General features: G+C 37.8%; 1 protein-coding gene across 3 annotated transcripts in view; it reads left to right on the forward strand.

Annotated features, from left to right (window-relative positions):
- Window positions 1–21,870, forward strand: part of UNC13B (unc-13 homolog B) — a 218,630-nt gene that overhangs the window by 23,629 nt on the left and 173,131 nt on the right. For all 3 annotated transcript variants that reach the window (XM_039218603.1, XM_039218604.1, XM_039218605.1), the window contains exons 2-3: window positions 15,580–15,609; window positions 19,187–19,286. In XM_039218603.1, the coding sequence (XP_039074534.1) occupies window positions 15,580–15,609; window positions 19,187–19,286 (130 nt within the window). The remainder of the gene's footprint in view (window positions 1–15,579; window positions 15,610–19,186; window positions 19,287–21,870) is intronic.

Genomic DNA, 21,870 nt, shown 5'->3' on the forward strand with positions numbered 1-21,870 from the left:
TAAACAACAGACATTTACATTTCACAATTCTGGAGGTTAGAAAGTCCAAGATCAAACTTCTGGTTATTGGTGAAGGCCATCATCTTGGCTTATAGGTGGCTGCTTTCATACTGTGTCTTCACATGGTGGAGAGGGAAAGAGAGCTAGTTTTTTGGTCTCTTCTTCTAAGGATCCTGATCCCATTATGAGGACCCTACCCTCATGACCTCATCTAAACCTAATTAACCTAAAAGACCCCACCTCTAAATGTCATCACTTTGAGGGTCAGTATTCCAACATGATGGATTTTGAGGGTACACAGTCAGTCTATAGCAGCTACTAAAAAAGACTAAACATATATACATAGTAATGTTAAAATAGTGGAAAATATTGCTCTTTTTTAATGTTTTCAATGAATGTATACCAGTTTCATAACAAAACAACCACATTTCTAGGTGTGGAATTAATAGTTGAAAAGCAAAAAATTTGAACTTTTTAAAACTTTATTTTGAGAGAGTGAACTCGAGCAGGGTAGGGGCAGAGAGCTAGGGGGAGAGAGCTAATTCCAAGCAGGCGTGGACCCCTAACCGGGGCTTGAACTCGAGAACCATGAGATCATGACCTAAGCTGAAACCAAGAGCTAGCAGCTTAACTGACTCAGCCACCTAGGTGCCCCTGAGCTGCTCTCTCTCTTTTTTTTGTAATGTTTATTTTGAGAGAGAATGTGTGTGCCAATGAGAAAGAGAGCGGAGGAGGGGCAGAGAGATCCTGGGAGAGAGAATCCCAAGCAGGCTGTGCATGGTGAGCGTGGAGCTTGACTAGAGGCTTGATCCCTCAAACCAGGAGATCATGAATTGAGCCAAAATCAGTTTTGTTGGACACTCAATTAACTGAGGCCCCCAGGCCCCCGAGAGACTGTTAATGCTTATCTGCTCTGCCTTGGCTCCAGAAACAAATTCATAATCCTTCACAGAATTTATTTTCCCAGATTGTTTCACTATCTCTACCTCTACTGCATTAATGCAAGTAACTATTATTTCTTGTCTGGACTACTGAAATAGCTTTCCATCGTATCTTTTTTTTTTTTTTTTTCCCCATTTATGCTTTCTTTTTTAAAAAAGTTTATTTTTTTAGTGATCTCTATACCTAAAGTAGGACTTAGACTCAGAACCCAAAAATCAAGAGTTGCATGCTCTACCTACTAAGCCAGCCAGGTGTTCCCATTTGTATTTTTCTTAGCTCTGATTACTATTTGGAAAATATAACTAAAAATGTAAATCAGAGCATGTCACTTGTCTACCCAGGTCTTCCAATGGCTTCCCAATATGTATATCTCTCACTTTTAAAGTCTATTCTGGGGCACCTGCCTGACTCAGTTAGTTGAGTGTCTGACTCTTGGTTTTGGCTCAGGTCATAATCACAGGGTTATGATATCAAGCCCTGTGTGAGGCTCTGCACCGAGTGTGGAGCCTGCTTAGGATTCTGTCCCTGTTTGTCTCTTTCTCCCTCTTGCCCCTCTCTCCCACATGCATGTGCATGCGTTCTCTCTAAAATAAGTTAAAGATCTAGGGGTGCCTGGATGGCTCAGTCACTTGAGCATCTGACTTTGGCCCAGGTCATGATCTCATGGTTCATGAGTTTGAGCCCCACATCCAGCTTGCTGCTGTCAGTCCCAAGCCTGCTTCTGATCCTCTCTTCCCCTCTGTCTGCCCCTCCCCCACTCAGGCTTTCTATCTCTCTCAAAAATAAAAATAGTAAAAAAAAAAATCTATTTTATTTCCTGAATAAGGAAAACTGACATTCTAATACTGAAGGATTCTTTTGTAAGGGTTTCTATTCTCCATCTCCTCTCTCCCACCCTTGAAAATATACCTGTAGAAACATCATTAGGCAGAAAGGTTTCAAAAGAGAGGAACAAGTATGTTTTAAGAACTAAGATTCAATTAAAACATGCATGTAAAGATTCTTATACCTCTGTAACCATCACATCTAATTCCTCAGGAAGGCCCTCTAGTGTATGCACATATGACATGCACCTACTGAACATTTCTCTAGTTCTGAAGGAAGAAATAACTACTAAATTCCTTAAGTCTTTTCCACTGAAAATGAAGAAATCTAACAAGGATACCTATCCATACTATCCAGACCATGAGAATGGCTGGATAAGAGTGTAGCTAGATCTTAGGGCACCAGAGTTGTTCAGTCAGTTGAGCGTTCCACTTCAGCTCTCAGATCATAAGCCCCTAATGCTTCTGTGAATTTGAGCCCCTCATCAGGCTCTCTGCTGTCAGTGGAGCCTGCTTGGATCCCCCGCCCCCCGCCCCTGTTTTTGCAGGCATTCTTTCTATCTTTCAAAAATAAACGTTTAAAAAAAAAAGTGTAACTAGATCTTGAAGTCAGACTGCCTCAGTTTGAGTCCCAGCTCTACTACTATGTAACTTTGGGCAAATTATTTAAAACCCCCCTAAGACCCAGTCTCCTTATCCGTAACGTGGATATAAGACTACTGCTTATCTGAAAGTTTCTGTAGGGATTAAGACAACATTTAAGAGATTAAGTGTGGTTAGTGTGTTTTCAAAATGTTAGTGGTAGTTACTGTTTTATGATTCTCACTATTACTCCTATAATCCTACCTCATTCCAAGGAATGTGTTGTATTTATTTCTTTACAGCATTTGTTTTGTAACTTTCTACATTTATTTTCCCACAGATTTTGAGAGACTCATTGTTAGTTTTTAATACTTAAAAAGATTTTTAAAAAATGTTTTATTTTTGAGAGACAGTAGGGGAGGAGCAAAGAGAAAGGGAGACAGAGGATCTGAAGTGGGTTCCATGATAACAGCAGAGAGTCTGATGTGGGACTCAAACCCATAAACTGCGAGATCATGACCTGAGCTGATGGTGGCCACTTAACTGACTGAGCCACCCAGTTGCACCTTTACTTATGTGTTTTTAAAAAGTAAGGGATTATCTGTACCCAATGCCTGAATGCCTGGGCATATTAAAGAGTCAAGGTCCTATCTAGTTGGACCCACAAAACAAAAGGACTAATGACCATTTCTCTGAGGCAACGGAACTGGTGCTTGAAGAGCTCAGGTTCTTTAGGAACCCAAAGGATGTCAGAAGAATTCTACTCATCCTTCTTTGGTTGGCATACAGCAACCAAACCCAACCCTCAGTTTTCATATTCAGCAAAGGAATTACCCATTTCTTCCCCACAAGTTCTTGGGAGGTAGCATTAAAGCTTGCTTATATTTTATCCATACTTTGTAAGTCTGGGTACTCTGTACAAAAGTCCACTAATTTAGAGGAACTCAAACATTAGTCTTTATTCAGATTAACCCAAATATAGATTGATTGTCAAGTATACTAGGTACTAGTGGTATAAAATGAGTCTCTTGGGGCACTCTAGTGGCTCAGTTGGTTAAGCATCAGACTTTGGCCCAGGTCATGATCTCGCAGTTCATGGGTTTGAGCCCTGCATAGGGCTCTGTGCTGGCAGCCCAGAGCCTGGAGCCTGCTTCAGATTCTGTGTTTCCCTCTCTCTCTATCCCTCCCCTGCTTGAGCTCTGTCTCTGTCTCTCAAAAATAAACAATAAAAAAATACACAAGTAAAAAGCCAATCACATGTTTGTATTTCAGATGTAGCATTGGCACCTAAATTTAACACTGCTTTATTGTAACTAAAATTACATCACTCAATTTTACATGTAAGGCCCATAGATTTCTAACCCTGTAAAGGAATTGTTAGTTGGGTTACTAAAGAAAGTCTTGTGGCAAAAAGGTATTTATGTTATTTGGAAGAGTGTTAATAGGTTTCAGAAAAGGAACTGTCTAAGGGACTCCTTACCAAGATTACACTCAAGGAATTTTAGGGAAATAGCATGATGAATAAAAAAAGAATCCTGTCCTCAAAGAGCTTTTGCTCATTATAGGAGTTAAGATTTTGAAATAAATAACACCTAGGCAGAAGAGATAGAAAATGAGAGGTGCATATAAACTGCTGAGGGAATTTGGAGCAGGGAGACCATATTTCTGACTGACAGCATTTGGGGGGAAAATTGGAAAGTTTAGTAGGAGAGATATTATTCGTGTTTAGTGTTGAAAAATGAGTATTTTGAAGATGTGGAAATGAAATGTATTGTGGAAATGAAATGTATTGTGAATGTCCTTATTAAGGGCAGGAGTCATATTTATTTTATTTTAAAAAATATAATCAGGCGTCTGGGTGGCTCAGTTAAGCATCTGATTTCGACTCAGCTCATAATCTCCCGGTTTGTGGGTTTGAGCCCCACATCAGGCTCTGTGCTGACAGCTAGCTCAGAGCCTGGAGCCTGTTTCAGATTCTGTGTCTCCCACTCTCTCTGACCCTACCCTATCATGCTCTCTCTCTCTCTCTTTCTCAGGAATAAATAAACATTTAAAAAAATTAAAATAATCTACTTGGGTATTTTTGTTAATAGTATTAGTAATCATAATAGCTGACATTTATTGACTGCCTACTCTATGCCAGAATTTTTTCTGAGTGCTTTACATTTATTAACTCAGTCTTTACATATCTGTTATCTTCATTTTAAAGGAAATGAGACCTGAGGCCCAGATTAAATAATTAACTTGCCCAACATTACATAGCTAATAAATGGAAGTAGCTTGGGTTCCAGCCTCTGTAGTCAGATTCTAGGACCAATTACAACAGCCTATTAGGCTAAGTGTTTTCTCTGTATAATCTTTTTTTCCTGCCTTTTTCTTTCCTGCCAGACATTTTAATTTTTTTCCTCCTTTTATCAAAGGTACATGTACATATAGTTTAAAAAGCCAATCAGTAAACATAAATTTTGTTAGGACAAACATCAGTCTCCCTTCTGCTCCCTGCCCCCCTCCCCCATTAGAAGTTTCTTTAGTGTTTGCTGCTGCAAGCAAGGTATTGGAGAGGCTATGTATTTGCCTCACTCCCCTTCAGATCATTACTGCTTGCTTTTCTTAATGCTGCACTTTACCTTGGGGGTGTATGATGGCCAGCATTTAGTGCATCTCCAGTTCTATAAGGGGATGGCAGCCATGAGTTGTAGTAGTTGCTCGGCTCTCACAGTCTTTAGCTTTCCTGTCAAGAATTTCATCACCTTTTTCTTCTTAGCTTCATCTCTCTTCTAGTTCTCACTGCTTCTGGACAAGCTGCCATCGTCTCTAACCTGGAATGCCTTCTTACTGGTCAGCTTGCCTTCCTCTAGTTCATTCTCTACACTGCAGCCAGAATAAATTTTCTAACACATAAATCTGGTTAGAGCACTACCTGCTTGAAAGCCCTTTGGACAAAGCCTTATCTCCAGAGCCCTAGCCCAGTTTACAAGGCCTTTCTTGGTTGTCCCTAGCGTTTTCCTCAGCTTTTGTGATTTCCTCTCCGTACCTCCCCTTAAGTTCTAATTATAATCAAACCAGTAGTGATTCCTCCTCAAATGTACTTTTTTATTTCATCTTTGAGAGTATATGTAGAAGTAGATATGAAGATAACTGTCAGATGTGCAGCCCAACTTCATGAAAACCAGCAAAGCCACACAACTAGGTTTCCTAGGAAGAACAGGAATCAGGCCCTCAGAGTAGAGAGAACTTAAGAGTTTGGGAACTAAAAGGTTGTTCAGGAATGAATGCAATTCTGATAAACAGGCTAGCTTGTTGCCCCTTTAGCCTCAGGAATTTGTCAATATGGAGCAGAGACATAGTGATTTGTTCTCCTTGATTTTTTTTCTGCCTAATTTGGCCTTATTCCTTACTCTCAGACTTGTCTCTGTGAGTTACATTTCCTTCCCTTATGTAAGTTGCTGATGGATTTGGTCACTCACTGCCCTTATAAATGTTTTCGCTTTGGCAGGGATTTTCCTTCAGAACATTTGTTGAGCCACTATGTAGCCTACTGATTGACTGCCTCTTGGGCCTGAGAATCACCCTTGATGTAATCAAAGGGGAAGGATGATGGGGTCAGGTTGTAGACATAAGTACTTAAATATGTGAAGAATTGCACTGGGTTGCTTTCCTTAGTTAAGGGCCAATGATAAGGTATTTATTTCAGCAAGGCATCCATAGCATAATGGATTTCTTTTTCATATGTGAATGGTAACTGGCTGCTTGTAGAGTTCCTGTGTTGAAATATTTTGTCATTAGAACAATGTAGATAGGGGCTCCTGGGTGACTCAGTTTTTAAGCATCCAACTCTTGATCTTGGCTCAGGTCATGATCTCAGGGTTTGTGGGTTTGGGCCACCATGGTGGTTCTGTGCTGACCATGTGGAGCCTGTCTGGGATTCTGTCTTTGGGCTCACACACGCTCTCTTGTGCTTACTCTCTTAAGATAAATAAACTAAAAAGAAAAAAAAAAAAGAATGTAGATGGTGCTTTTTTTTCTTTCTTCCTTTTTTTTTTTTAAAGATTTTACTTTTAAATAATCTCTACACCTAGTGTGGGGCTCAAACTCAAAACCCTGAGATCAAGAGTCCTGTATGTTCTACTGACTCAGCCATCCAGGAGCCGCAGATGTTGCTTTTTACTAGAATATTTTTAGGTACTGAGCCTCTTTTTTTCCATTAATTTTATCTGATACCTTTGAGCTTTTTGCAAATTCAAGTCTTTCTTCATCTGAAGAAAGCTTTCTTTTATATTTGAATATTTTGTTGCATTTGTTCTTTAGAAACTCTGTGTGTTAGAGCTCTGCTACGCTCTCCCCACCTGCCTCCCCTTTAAAAATTATATTAATTTCAATTTTTTCTTTATTTTTTGGAGTTTCTTAAATTTCTCCTTTAAATCATCACTTCAGTTTTCTGCAAAGTTGAAATTTCTATTGCTACATTTTTTTTTTTGCTCTCCCTACTTCTATAATAACTTTTATTATAAAACTTTTATCTCTAATAAGCTTTTATAATTTTTCTCATGTTTATGGGCATCTGGTTGGCTTGGTCAGTGAAGCATGCAATTCATGATCTTGGGGTGTAGGTTCAAGTCCCGCATGGGGTGTAGAAATTACTTGGGGGGGGAACACCCTTTTCTCATGTTTACCTTAATATGCTATCTCCCTGATCTTGCTTTTTATCTGCCTTTCAGAAAGCTTCCTTAGTATTTTAGTCTTTTATTTTACCTTTTCTTTGACTTCTGTGATCCATTTTATTTTTTTAAGTTTGTTTGTTTATTTAGAGTGCCAGCTGGGGAGGGGTGCAGAGAGGGAGAGCATGAATCCAAATCCATGGGGCTCTAGGGGACCTGAGCTGAAATCTAGACTCAAGCTTAACTGACTGAGCTACCCCATGTGCAACACAAAGTTTCAGAAGTCTTCCTTTACCTTTAAATGCATGTTCTTAGGATGTTTTACAATAATATCATGGTCTATTTTCTTTCTTTTTATGGTCTTCTTAAAAAACATTGAAATATTTTTCCCCTCCCATGAATAAGATATTCATTCATATTTGGCTCCCCCCAACCCCCAAACAGGGTGAGTGAGCATTTCTTAGATGTCCTTGGTTTCCATTTCCTCTTAGATTTTGACATAGGGTCCTGATTGCCAGTTAAGTGATCCAGCAGCCTCAAGGGAATTAGGAGGGAGCCCTGGCTGCAAGGTATTTTTTTAGGGGAAAAATCTCTTTGTGTAAGATTTTTTGTTTTTGGCGGAGTTGCTGTCAGATTCAGTTCTAATATGGCTGCCCTGCTGCCTTGTATTACAGTAGTGTTGCTTTCTCCTGAGGAATGGATCTGCTTGGTGTAACTACCTTTGCTGCACTGGAAAATGGTTTGCCACTTGTGCAACTAACTTTTTATGCCCCAGGTTTTCCAGTACAATTCTCAGATTCTGCCAAGTTGATCTCAAGGTGCTGTAACCTTCCCTTATGAGATGAGGGTCCCACTGCTTTAGTAAGAATGTTCCTCCAACCCCAAACTCCTTTTTGGGCTCCCACCCACAGCTCTTCTCAAATCCTTCTAGTTTGGTAGTTTCATGTGCGTGATATCTGTCATGAATTCCAAAAAGCTTTAGACATTGTGTATCCTTCCCTAATTTCAATTACCAGTGCAGACTTTCTCCTGTTTTTGTGTGTCCTTGCTTATTTCAGTAAGAATTTATCAGGGCCAAGTAGGAGTTAGACTTGTATTCATAGTCTGTGGTCCCATAAAGTCATAAAAGTATCTTCTATGAAGAAACTTCCTTTTTTTTTTTTTTTTAAACAAAGGGAGATCATCTTTTACCTAAGGATCAAATTTCATTTTCCCTTAAGAAAACGAATAGATTAAGACATATTTGTAAAAATAAATAAATTGTAAGTGTGTGGTATTTAGGAGAATGATTTAATGGTATTTAAAACATTTTTTAGGGAACCATTAAAAATGATAGTTGTAAAGACTGAATAAACATGGAAAAATATTTGCTATTACTTTGAGAGGAAAATAATTTTTCACTGTGTGGTTTTCTTCTTAGAGTGTTCAACTTTGGTACTTACTCATAAAGGAAGGAAAGGAAAAAGGACATCTTGTTAGCCAGTCATGACAGCCAAGTCAACTCCTATGGTCAGTTGGCTGAAGATGCCACATTAGTGGGGTTTTATGTTCAAGTATTTGACAAATGTAAAAGTATAATCAGGGGTGCCTGGGGGCTCAGTTGGTTAAGCATTCGACTTCCGCTCAGGTCATGATTTCGTGGTTTGTGGGTTCGAGCCTTGTGTCGGGCTCTGTGCTGGCAGCTAGCTCAGAGCCTGGAGCCTGCTTTGGATTCTGTGTCTCCCTCTCTCTCTCTCTGACTCTCCCCTGCTCATGCTGTCTCTTACTCGCCCTCTCTGTCTCTGTCTCGCTCTCAGGAAAAAAAATATAATCAACAATATGCAAATTAATAATTGCAGGCACATATATAAGATATGTATCCTGGCACATTGAAAACAGCAGTGGGATTATATGATTCCTATCTTTTCATCCATCCGTCCATCTGTTTATTTTGAGAGCCAGCATGCAAGTGACCATGGGTGGGTGGGGAGGCGGGGATTTCTAAGCAGGCTCTGCCCAATGCAGGCCTGGAACTCACAAACTGTGAGAACATGACTTGAGCCTAAATTAAGAGTCAGATCCTTAACTAACTGAGCCACTCAGGTGCCCCTGATTCCTATCTTTTGAAATGTTAACTTTTAAAAAGAAAGCAAATGGTGGTTATTATATTTGAGAGTTGACATACTCCTTTAAAAATGCTAGATTCTGGGACACCTGGGTGGCTTAGTCAGTTAAGCATCAGACTTTCGCTTAGGTCATGATCTCGCGGTTCATGGGTTTGGCCCCGCGTCGGGCTCTGTGCTGACTGCCAGCTCAGAGCCTGGAGCCTGTTTCAGTCTGTGACTCCCTCTCTCTCTGACCCTCCCCTGCTCACGCTGTCTCTCTCTCTCTCTCCTAGAAATAAATAAAACATTAAGAAAAAATAAATAAAAAAATAAAAATGCTAGATTCTGAAACAAGAATGTCACAAATAGGGAACTCTATCTAGTGCTTCGAAGCTTTAGAAATTGTTTCTTGAGTAGGACAGATGTGAGCAAGGCAGGTTAGTCATTCCCTATGTCTGAGGAACCAGGTCACTGGATGCAGAGTCAGTGTGAATAGGATTATTTCCTGTAATCTCAAGGGTGCCAGTTGTAGATTTGATTCTTCAGCAAGGTCAGAGAAACTCAAGCTAAGGGTTTGAGAGTTATGTACAGTGTATCTTATTTCTGTTTTTTATTTATAAGGAGCCTAGGGCCAAGTGCTCTACTTGTGCATTCTCTCTTTAGCTCTGACTTCCTGAGTTTTCATGTTTGCTGGAGTATTAAAGAGTCTAAATATTAAGTTATGACTATTTCTTAACTCTTTTCTCCTGTTTTGTTTTTGTTTTTGTTTTTTTTATACATAATAGTACTGTGGAATTAGATAATAAAAGGGAATTGGAGTCCTCAGTTTTGTCTGTGAGAATACTACTTTAAAATTTCATAATTATATAACAAGTTTATCAATCTGGCTTTTTTTAACAATTTGAGGAAATAGTTGAGAGTGTAGAGCCATAGAATGTTTTATTTTAAACATATTTAATGCTTTTCAAACTTTAAACCTTTCAAACTTCTGACTTAATATCTGTTTTATTTATTATTATTATTTTTTTAATGTTTATTTTTGAAAGAGAGAGAGGGAGACACAGAATCCGAAGCAGGCTCCAGGCTCCAAGCTGTCAGCACAGAGCCTAACGCGGGGCTCGAACTCATGGACTCTGAGATCATGACCTGAGCCGAAGTCAGATGCTCAATCGACTGAGCCACTCAGGAGTCCCTCTGTCTGTTTTAAAAAGTGAACAATATGAAACTGCATAAAGATTTAAAAACTTTTAAAAACCTGATAACTTCACATCTGTCCCCATTTCATTTCCTGAGGTAACAGCCCACTTGGTGTATATCTTTCCATGCCTTTCTTCCTGTTCAGTATACAGCATATATACACATTTGTTAGGTTTTTGTTTCCTTTTTTATTTTATTTTATTTTTTAAATATTTTTATTTCTAGGAGAGAGAGAGAGAGACAGCGTGAGCAGGGGAGGGTCAGAGAGAGAGGGAGACACAGACTCTGAAATAGGCTTCAGGCTCTGAGCTGGCAGTCAGCACAGAGCCCGACATGGGGCTCGAACCCACGAACCGCGAGATCATGACCTAAGCGAAAGTCGGACACTTAACCGACTAAGCCACCCAGGCTCCCCATTTTGTTTCCTTTTTTAAATAAGTTTTTTTGAGAGAGAATTCACAGCCATACAATTCATCCACTTAAATGTAGTGGTTTTTAGTATAGTCAGAGTTGTGCAACCATCAGTGCGTTCAGTTCTAGAACATTATTACCCCAAAAGAAACCCCTTACCCATTAGCAGTTACTCTGCATTTTTCCCCAACCTCTCCAGCCTTAGGCAACCACTAATGTACTTTTTTTCTTTATAGAATTATTTTTCTGGACATTTTATATAAAATCAAATCCAGAATCCAGAGCAGGTTCCAGGCTATGAGCTAAATGGAAGTATACAATAGTTTTTGTGGCTGGGTTCATTTACTTAGCATAATGTTTTTGAAGTTTACTCAAGTTTTAGCTTTCATTAGTACTTTTATCCCTTTTATGGTTGAATAAGATTCCACTGTTTGGTTACACCAATTTTATTTACCCATTCATCCATTAATAGATGCTTGGATTATTTCTACTTTTGGTTAATTATGAGTAATGCTAAGAACATTGATGTACAATTTTTGTATAGGTGTATTTTTATTTATTTTTAATGTTTATTTTTGAAAGAGACAGAGTGTGAGCAGGAGAGGGGCAGAGAGAGAGAGAGGGAGACACAGAATCAAAGCAGGCTCCAGCCTCTGAGCTGTCAGCGCAGAGCTCAACGCGGGTTGCAAACTCATGAACCACGAGATCATGACCTGAGCCAAAGTCTGATGCTTAACTGACTGAGCCACCCAGGTGGCCCTGCAAAGACTACTTAATGTCTGACTCTGTTCAAATAGTGTTCTTGAAATGACAAGATTATGATGATTGGGAACAGATAAGTGGTTGCCAGGGGTTAGAGATTATGAAAGAGGGGGTAAGCATGACTATAAAGTAGAATTATGAGGGAGATTTTGTGGTGATGGAATATTTCTATATCTTAATTGCAGTGGTAGTTGTATGGAGCTACATATGTGATAAATAATATAGAACAACAAATGTGTTAATTTCATGGTTTTGATACTGTACTGTCATTATGTAAGATTATGTAAGTTTAACTATTGGGGGGAGCTGGGTGAAGGGTACATGGGGCCCCTCTATTGTTGATTCTCTCTGTAAAGCTGTAATTATTGCAAAATAAAAAGGTAATCCTATAGTAAATGTTGTACTCAGTACTGAAACATTAAAAATAGTCATTTATGTGTACACACATACACATAAAAACACAAAGGAATATCATTTTTTCATGTCCTTTTAATGCAGTTTCTTAGGTCTCCTTATTTCTTTATTTTAAATTAATTTATTTTGAGAGAGAGAGAGAGAGAGAGAGAGAATATGAATCCTAAGCAGGCTCCACACTCTTGGTGCAGAGCCTGATGTAGGACTTGAACTCATGAACCATGAGATCATGACCTGAACCAAAATCAAGAGTCAGACGCTTAACCCTCTGAATCACCCAGGCACCCCATCTTTTCTTACCTATATTTTACCCATTTCTGGGGTGTCTGGGTGGCCTATTTGGTTAAGTGCTAGACTTTGGCTTAGGTCATGATCTTGCCATTTGTGGGTTCAAGCCCCCTGTTGGGCTCTGTGCTGACAGCTCAGAGCCTGGAGCCTGTTCAGAGCCCAGAGCCTGGAGCCTTTTCGAATTGTGTGTCTCCCATTCTCTCTGCCGTCCCCCACTTGCACTCTGTCTCTTTCTCTCATAAATAAACATTAAAAACATTTTTTTTTTAATTTAACCTGTTTCCTTAGTCTCCCTTCTACTTCTTTTGATGGTCTTTGATTAATATCCCAGCCTTACTCATCAGTCCTTTGTGGCACATTACATCTAACACTGCATTTTGGTTTCTAGACTCACAGTGTATTATTGGTGTGTTTGCATTTTTTTTTCACCTTCCTTAGTTTATGGACTATGGTTTTCCTTTCTCTTCCTTTTGCTGCTGGTGTGGCATTCTGGTGAAATGGAAAGAACTAGATTTATAGTCAGAAGATACAAATCCTTTATCAAGCTCCATTGCTTATTATCCATGTGATATGGCCAACTGATTCTTAATCTGATGTAGCCACTGAAACTCTGAGCTTGACTTTTTCCTAATCTGTAAAATGGAACTAAAAAAGAAAATTGGCATAATCCCCCAATACCTATTAACAGGAATGGTCCATTGTGCTCTAACACCACTGGACACATACTGTTGTCCTTTAGAACTCTACTGTCTTAGACATTCATGCCCTTATACTGGAATACTAACTTCTCTGCAGCTTTCTCTAACCAACCCTGTGTCTTTATTTTACTCCCTCAAGATTGAAGTTGGGAGCATGTAGTTACTGCATCTAGGTGTGTGCTGCCTTTAGCTTCTGTAGTGGGTTTTAGGTCCAGCCTCCCATTTCCCATTTCTCTCAGGATTTCTTCAGAAGAGGACGAGTATTTGATACTGGGGAGCCCAAAAGACAAATATCTACTCTTCCTTCCCTCCCTTCCTTCCTTCCTCTACCACATTCATTTAATTCAGTTTTTATGCAGTTTTTTTTTCTTAATTCCATTATTTTAATTTGTAATTCGCTTATAAAATAAGATGTTGAACATCTTTTCATGGGGTTACTTGCTATCTGTATATTATCTTGGTTGAAGTATTTGTCAAGGTCCTTTGCCAATTTAAAATCAAGTACTGTGTTTTCTTACTGTTGAGTTTTAGCGGTTCTTTGTGTATTTTGGATAACGGTCCTTTATGAGATATGTCTTCTGCAAATACTTTTTTTCAGTCTGTGGATTATCTTTTCTTTGTTTTGACATGGTGTTTCACAGAACAGTTTTTAATTTACTGAAGTCCAGCCTGTCAGTTACTTCTTTCATGAAATGTGCCTTTGTGTTGAGTCTAAAAAGTCAAAATCATACCCAAAGTCACCTGGATGACTTTTCTTCTGTTACCTTCTGGGAGTTTTACATAAGGATCTATGATCCATTTTGAAATAATTTTTGTGAATGTCTGTCTCCAGATTTTTTTTTTAATGTTTATTTTAGAGAGAGAACAAGCACAAGTTGGGGAGGGGGCAGAGAGAGAGGGAGACAGAGAATCTGAAGCAGGATCCAGGCGCTGAGCTGTCCGCACAGAGCTCATTGTGGGGCTTGAACTCATGAACTGCAAGATCATGACCTGAGCTGAAGTGGGAAGCTCAACCAAGCCAACAGGCGCTCCTAGATTCTTTTTTTTTTTTTCCCCCTTTTTTTTTGGATGCACATCTCCATTAGTTATGGCACCATTTGTTGAAAAGGCTGTTGTTGCTCCATTGTATTGACTGTGTTTATGTGGGTCTATTTCTGGTGTTTATCCTGTTCCGTTGATCTATACGTCTATTCTTTCAGTAAAATTATACTGTCAGCACAGAGCTTAACGCGGGGTCCAAACTCACGAACCATTAGATCATGATGTGAGCCAAAGTCGGACGCTTAACTGACTGAGCCACCCACATGCACCTCTACATATACAATTCTAAATGTGGATTCTTGATTTCTTAATATTGTGTTTTGAGATTTCTTCTTACAGTCATTTATTAGTCTAATCATACGTGTTTTGCAAATACTTCCTCCTAATCTATGGCTTGCCTTTTTAACATTGTCTTTTGAGAAATATGTCTTAAATTTTAAGTCTGGTCCATCCATTTTTTTAATGCTTTTAAACTTAATGCTTTTTGTATTCAAGAAATCTTTGGCTATCCTAAGATCACTAAGATTTTCTATTTTCTCCTAAATATTTATAGCTTTAGCTCTTACATTTCTCTTCCTGATTCATTTCAAGTTAAGCTTTGCATGTAGTGTGAGATAAGGATGATGTAAATTGTTATATTTATATATTTCATATATATTTCCATTTTATTTCATTGATCTCTATTTTTATGCCAGTGCCATACTATCTTGATTACTGTAGCTTTACAGTAAGTTTTAGATTAAATGAAACTTTAATAAAAATTGGGAAGAGGAATTGATGTGAGACTATAAGGGACAGTCCAGTGGGAGACACTTTGATTCAGTAAAAAGAAATTTTAGCACTGAATGCTGCCTAATAATGGAAAGGGTCTTGTAAAGATGGATCACCCCTCTCTTGGAAAATATTAAGCAGAGCTTAGATGTCAGCTAAGGTTGAAGCTTTCAGTTGACAAGGAGAGTAGCAGATCTGAACCCTGAAGTATCCTTTTCAGGCACTGTCTTGAATTCCTTTTATTCTCCTCACATTCCTGTGCACTTAGCCCTAATCTTCATTGGTAGAAAAATATTGGTGCTTACTGGAACTTCGCAGATTTCCTCCATGTGTGTGATCTAGACCTTTCCTAGCAGTTGGCATGCTGCAATTCTAATGTGGGATGCTTTATTTTGCAGTTCTGCACTGATGTTTTATAAACAGCTCTTTGTGATCATTTTGGATGGGAGCTTCTCTTGTTATCTGTTTATTCGCAGCAAGAAATTACTTCTCACCCTGTTCAAAGTCTCTTGTCCAAATCTAGGCTCTTGAGCTCTTCTTTACATGTGAATAGAATGGAGGGAGTTTCTGTGATGGGCTTTAAATAAGAAACATATATAACTTAAATCTTACATATGTGACATGAAACTGGTTGCCTGCCATAGGAGTAATTTAGTTTACCTCCTTGTCAAGAGGCCGTAAGAGATTTCTGCATTCAGGATGAGATTAGATTGGATGATGTCCAAAGGCCCTTGTAACTCTCTGCCTTCGATCTTTGGTCAGCAGTTCCAGCTTCTTTTCTCTTTGACTTAGACTTACAAATCTAGTTCTAACTCGAACTTTGGCTTATAGTGGTGCTCAAGAAACATGGGTCACTAAATAAATTTGCAGAAAGTGTTCATGGTGTCTTCTTTCTTTTCTCTTGCAGTTAAAAGAGCCAAATTCCAGGGTTCACCAGGTAAGGACAGCCTTTAATATGTTTTTTCCTTTCATACTTTGTTATTTAAAAGCAGTCTTTTACACAGTCATTAATTTCATTTAATTCATTGATTAAATAGATTAACAAAATGCTTTAAGTTATTAAAAAATCAGTATGGGGAGATATTGGTTAAGGGATACAAAGTTTCAGTTTTGCAAGATGAATAATTTCTGGAGATGTAATGTACAATATCAGTGTCTTCATAATTAGTACTGTATACTTGAAATTTGCTAAAAGGATAGATCTGAAGTTATTGAACATATACACATTTGAAAATTGTGATTCTGTGAGATGTGATGAATATATTAATCAGCTTGATTATGGTGATTATTTCACAATGTATATGTATATCAAATCAAGTCATACACCTTAATTACACTTTTAAATTGCCAATTATACCTCAGTAAAGCTGGAAAAAAATCAGTTCTGTTGTAAAATTTTAAAGAAATCTGTATACCTATCTAGTGAAAACTTAAAGTCCTCATATCTGTTGGCCAACTCAGTTCTACTTCTCAGTAGTAATTACTTAGAGGTTTGTATATATCTTCTCAGATTTTTTTGGGGGTATATGCATGTTTAAATTAACTTCATGCACCCTGCTTTTATTCTAACAACACATCATGAAAGTAAGTTGTATAGAATTTTGTCGTAAACTTGTACTCGAGTTTCCTGATTGATGAATATTTAGTTGCTTTCAATTTTTTGCTGTTATAAGCAATTCATGTTTTTGTACATATATCATTGTCAGCTTTTGCAAATGTATCTGTACGCTAGAGTCCAGAAGTAGAGAATTGCTAGAATGCAGGATGCATTTTTAAAAAATTTGGTAGCTGGTGCCAAATTGCACTTAATGAAATTTTTGGGGAGATTGTACTCAGACCAAGTGTATACAAGGATTATCTAAATCCTTATCAACATTAGGTAATATGAACTTTTTAATCTTTGCCCATCAGAAGGTGAGAATAGTATTTACTTGTTTTAGTACACATTTCTTAATTGTGAATGTTAAGTTACAGAGATGCTGGTTGCTGCTTGGGGACAAGGGAAGGTACTGGGGATTACTGGGAAAAAAAAATTCATGATTTGGAACCCATAGGAGTCTGAAAAGCCACACCTTGGGTACAACAGGAACTAAAAGAGTCTCTGAGCCTCTTCCTCTCTCTCCTAGCTAAATCTCTTTTCTTTTTTTTTTTTTATTTTTTTTTATTTTTTTACAAATAGTTTATTGTCAAATTAGTTTCTACATAACACTCAGTGCTCATCCCCAAAGTGCCCTCCTCCATGTAAATCTCTTTTCTTCGAATCTGTTCTGTTTTCCTTTCTCTTCTAGCTGGCTTTCTATGCTTACCTGGTTTACCTATAGCCCATAATGGCTGCTCCAGTGGAATATATATGTCTTCTGAGCTTTAGTATCAACCATCAATTGTCACCATTTCCTTGTTTTCTCTATTTAAAATCATTTGAGAGGGAATTGGATTGTCTTCAGTTTTTTGCCAGTTCATGGATTGGCTGCTTTTGAGTGGCATCTAAACCTGGTCTGATCAGCTGTGGTTGGATGTGGGGAGTAGAATACAAAAATCACATGATAGGAAACATAGCTCAGTGATCTACTACACTGCTACTGGATATGTATGGGGATTCTCTCGTGTGGGTGGACTTGTATCCTTATAATAAAGTAGAATTCTGGTAAACTTTCTATGTCTAAGTATAAAACTATATAATTTTTAAATGACTAAGGATTTAATAATAGTCATTTAAGTTTTTTAAAATTAATGTTTATTTTGAAAGAGAGTGCATGCACAAACAGGGGAGGGGCAGAGAGAGAGAGAGGAAGAGAGGGAATCCAAAGCAGATTCTGCACTACTAGTGCAGGGCCCAATGCGGGACTTGATCTCATGAACTGTGAGATGATGACCTAAGCCAATATCAAGAGTTGGACGCTCAACTGACTGAGCCACCCAGGTGCCTTAGTCATAATATTTAAAGTGGCTAAGATTTATTGAGCATTTATTATATCAGAGCATTGCCCAAATATTTTCACAAATGTCTTATTTAATTATCACAACAAACTTAGAACATTGTATTATTCTCAATTTTATTAAAAAAATTAAAAAAATTTTAAATGTTTTATTTATTAGAGAGAGAGACAGACAGACAGTGTGAGCAGGGGAGAGTCAGAGAGAGAGGAAGACACAGAATCCGAAACAGGGTCCAGGCTCTGAGCTAGCTGTAAGCACAGAGCCCAATACGGGGCTTGAACCCACAAACTGTGAGATCATGACCTGAGCTGAAGTCAGACGCTTAACCGACTGAGCCACCCAGGCGCCCCTAAAAATTTTTTTAAATGAGTATAGCTTAACATACAATGTTAGGTTAGTTTCATGTGTACAACGTAGCGATTCTGCAAGTTTATACTTGTGTTCACAAGTGTAGCTAACACCTGTCACCATAAAGCACTATCACAATACTATTGATTATATTACTCATGCTGTACATTTTACGCCTGTGACTTATTCATTCTGTAACTGGAAGCCTCTATCTCTTGCTCCTCATTTTGCCCATCACCCACCCCTGTGGCAACCATCAGTTCTCTGTATATATAGGTCTGATTCTGTTTTTTGTAAAACTATGTAATTTTTTATGAAGCTTAAGAGAAAGATTAACCTTTTGATAGAAGTGCATGCCAAGGCCTATTTTCTTACACCCCTTACATTAGTTAATCATTTTAAACAATCTTTGCTGGTGTGATGAGTCAAAAATGATTTTGTTTTTCATTTTATAATGTTATGATTAATTTCTTACATAGAAAAGTGAACTCTAAATTCAGTGCCTCTAATCATGGTTTATGCTAAAGTGGTACGAGAAGAGTGCAAAAGGTGCTGTATTAAGCACTAGTACTCAACTTATATTCTTAGGTTAGAAAATCTCCTTTTCCCTTTTCCCAACTCTGCGGTAATACTGCTTTTTATGTAAGCTGTAGTTTAAGCCAAGCTGGATAAATCAAGCTTGGACTCCATTTCCTTCATGAGGATTCTTTTTCTCGAATCCTGTTCCTGTCAACAACCGTAGGTAACTTTTCCTTTTCTGCAATCCTTTGCCACTTTTTCTCTTACAGTACTTATTTTTCATTTTATTAAATTTACATACCTTTTCTACTAGATTGATATTTTTTCAAACTAAATATGGGCTGTAAAACAAATTTTGTTGGTTATGGTGAATGTTTTAAATTAGAATAAGAAATATTAATGTATCCCAACTTGTATTTCATAAAGCTTTTGTTTTCATTATGTGTATGTGTCTATAGGATCAAATATGTATTTCTAAAATTTGAAAAACGATTACAGCTTATGCTTTTGAGAAGAGAAAATAAATTTTTAATAATTTTTTTGCAGCTTATGTGCTTAGAATGATGCCATATTGTATAACATATATATTTTTTTAGTATCTAATACTTTAATTTGGATTACTCAGTTCCAAAGGCTTCGTGAGATTGGTTAACAATCTGAGCATTAAGTATTACATCTTCATTTTGTTTTTTTTTTGCATTTTTTTAAAGATAAATTTAACACGTATGTGACCTTGAAAGTGCAGAATGTGAAGAGCACAACTGTAGCAGTTCGTGGTGATCAACCTTCTTGGGAACAAGATTTTATGTTGTAAGTACTTCAGAGTGGCAGTAGCATGTCTTATGAAAACTATAGAGTTAAACAGGAATAGTGAGGTGTGTAGTGGGTGAAGTATATCTGCAATTTTGTTTTCTCCTGGATTGTTTTAAAAATTATTTTTTTACAATGAGAGTCTTTTTTAAAATTTTAGTTAACATACAATGTAATGGTGGTTTCAGGAATAGAATTCACTGATTCATCACTTACGTACAACACTCAATGCTCACCATAACAAGTGCCCTCCTTAGTACCATCTAGCCCATCTCCCACCCACTTCCCTCCATCAACTCTTTGTTTGCTCTCTATTGCTAAGTCTCTTGTAGTTTGTTTCCTTCTCTTCTCTTTTTCTTCTGCTTGCTTCCCCTGTGTTCATCTGTTTTGTTTTTTAAATTCCACATAAGAGGGGCGCCTGGGTGGCTTAGTCGGTTAGGCGTCCGACTTTCGCTTAGGTCGTGATCTCGCGGTTCGTGGGTTCGAGCCCCGCGTCGGGCTCTGTGCTGACTGCCAGCTCGGAGCCTGGAGCCTGTTTCGGTCTGTGACTCCCTCTCTCTCTGACCCTCCCCTGTTCACGATGTCTCCCTCTCTCCTAGAAATAAATAAAACCATTTAAAAAAAAAAATTCCACATAAGAGTAAAATCATTTGGTATTTGTCTTTCTCTGATTGACTTCTTTTGCCTTGCATAATACATTCTAGTTCCATCCACATCATTGCAAATGACAAGACTTCATTCTTTTTGATAGCTGAATAATATTCCATTGTGTGTATATATATATGTATATATGTGTATATATGTGTATATGTGTATATGTGTATATATGTGTATATATGTATATATGTGTATATGTGTATATATGTGTATATATGTGTATATATGTATATATGTGTATATGTGTATATATGTGTATATATGTGTATATATGTGTATATGTGTATATATGTGTATATATGTATATATGTGTGTATATATGTATATATGTGTATATATGTATGTGTATATATATACAAAATGGAATATTATTCAGCTATATATATATACTGCATCTTTATATAAGATATGTATATCTTTATATAAGATATATAAGATATATATATCTTATATATGTGTGTGTGTGTATATATATATGTACTGCATCTTTATCCATTTATCATTTGGTAGACATTTGGATTCTCTCCACAGTTTGGTTATTGTTGATTTGGTGCTATAAGCATTGGGGCATACAGGTACCCTTTCAAATCTGTATTTCCATATCCTTTCGGTAAATACTAAGTGCAATTGCCAGATCATAGGTAGTCCTATTTTTAGTTTCTTGAGGAACCAATTTCTTTAGGTTCTTGAGGAACCTCTATACTGATATGGAGTGTCTGCACCAGTTTGCATTCCCACCAGCAATGCAAGAGGGTTCCCTTTCTCCACATCCTCACCAACACCTGTTGTTTCTTATGTTGTTAATTTTGGCCATTCTGACTGGTGTGAGGTGGTATCTCATGTAGTTTTGGTTTGTATTTCCCTGATGATGAGCGATGTGGAACATCTTTTCCTGTGTCTGTTTGCCATCTGGATGTCTTCTTTGGAAAAGTGTCTATTCATGTCTTCTTCCCATTTCTTTAAAAAATTTTTTTAATGTTTTATTTATTTTTTTGAGAGAGACCGCGTGAGCAGGGGAGGGTCAGAGAGAGGGAGACACAGAATCTGAAGCAGGCTCCAGGCTCTGAGCTAGCTGTCAGCACAGAGCTCGATGTGGGGCTCGAACCCACGAACTGTGAGATCATGACCTGAGCCGAAGTCGGACGCTTAACCGACTGAGCCACCCAGGCACCCCTTCTTCGCATTTCTTCACTGTATTATCTCTTCACTGGGTGTTGCGTTTGACAAGTTCTTTATAAATTTTGAGTACCAACCCTTGATCCAGTATGTCATTTGCAAACATCTTTTCCCATTCCATAGCCTGCCTTTTAGTTTTGCTGATTGTTTCCTTTGCTGTGCAGAAGCTTTTTATCTTGATGAAGTCCCAGTAGTTCATGTTTGCTTTTGTTTATCTCCAGTGAGCTGTCCAGTAAGAAGTTGCTCTGGCCCAGGTCAAAGAGATTGCTGCTGTGTTCTCCTCTAAGATGTTGATGGTTTCATGTCTCAAATTTAGTTCTTTGATCTGTTTTTTATTTTTGTGTATGGTGTAAGAAAATAGTTTAATTTCATTCTTAGGCATATTGTCATCCAATTTTCCCAACCCCATTGGTTGAAGAGATTGTCTTTTTTCCATTGGATATTCTTTCCTACTTTAAAAAAAAAAAATGAGTTGACTATATAGTTGTGGGTCCATTTCTGGGTTTTCTATTCTGTTCCACTGATTGATGTGTCTGTTTTTGTACCAGTACCATACTATACTGTCTTCATGACAGCAGCCTTGTAATATGGCTTGAAATCTGGAATCATGATGCCTTCAGTTTTGTGGGTTTTTTTTTTTTTTTTCCAGGATTGTTATGGCTATGTGGGACCTTTTATGTTCCCATACAAATTTTAGGATTGTTTGATCTAGCTCTATGAAGAATGCTGGTGGTATTTTTTTTTTAAATGT

This window comes from Hyaena hyaena, unplaced genomic scaffold (assembly GCF_003009895.1).
Source record: "Hyaena hyaena isolate Hyena2069 unplaced genomic scaffold, ASM300989v1 scaffold_769, whole genome shotgun sequence".
Lineage (NCBI taxonomy): Eukaryota > Metazoa > Chordata > Mammalia > Carnivora > Hyaenidae > Hyaena > Hyaena hyaena.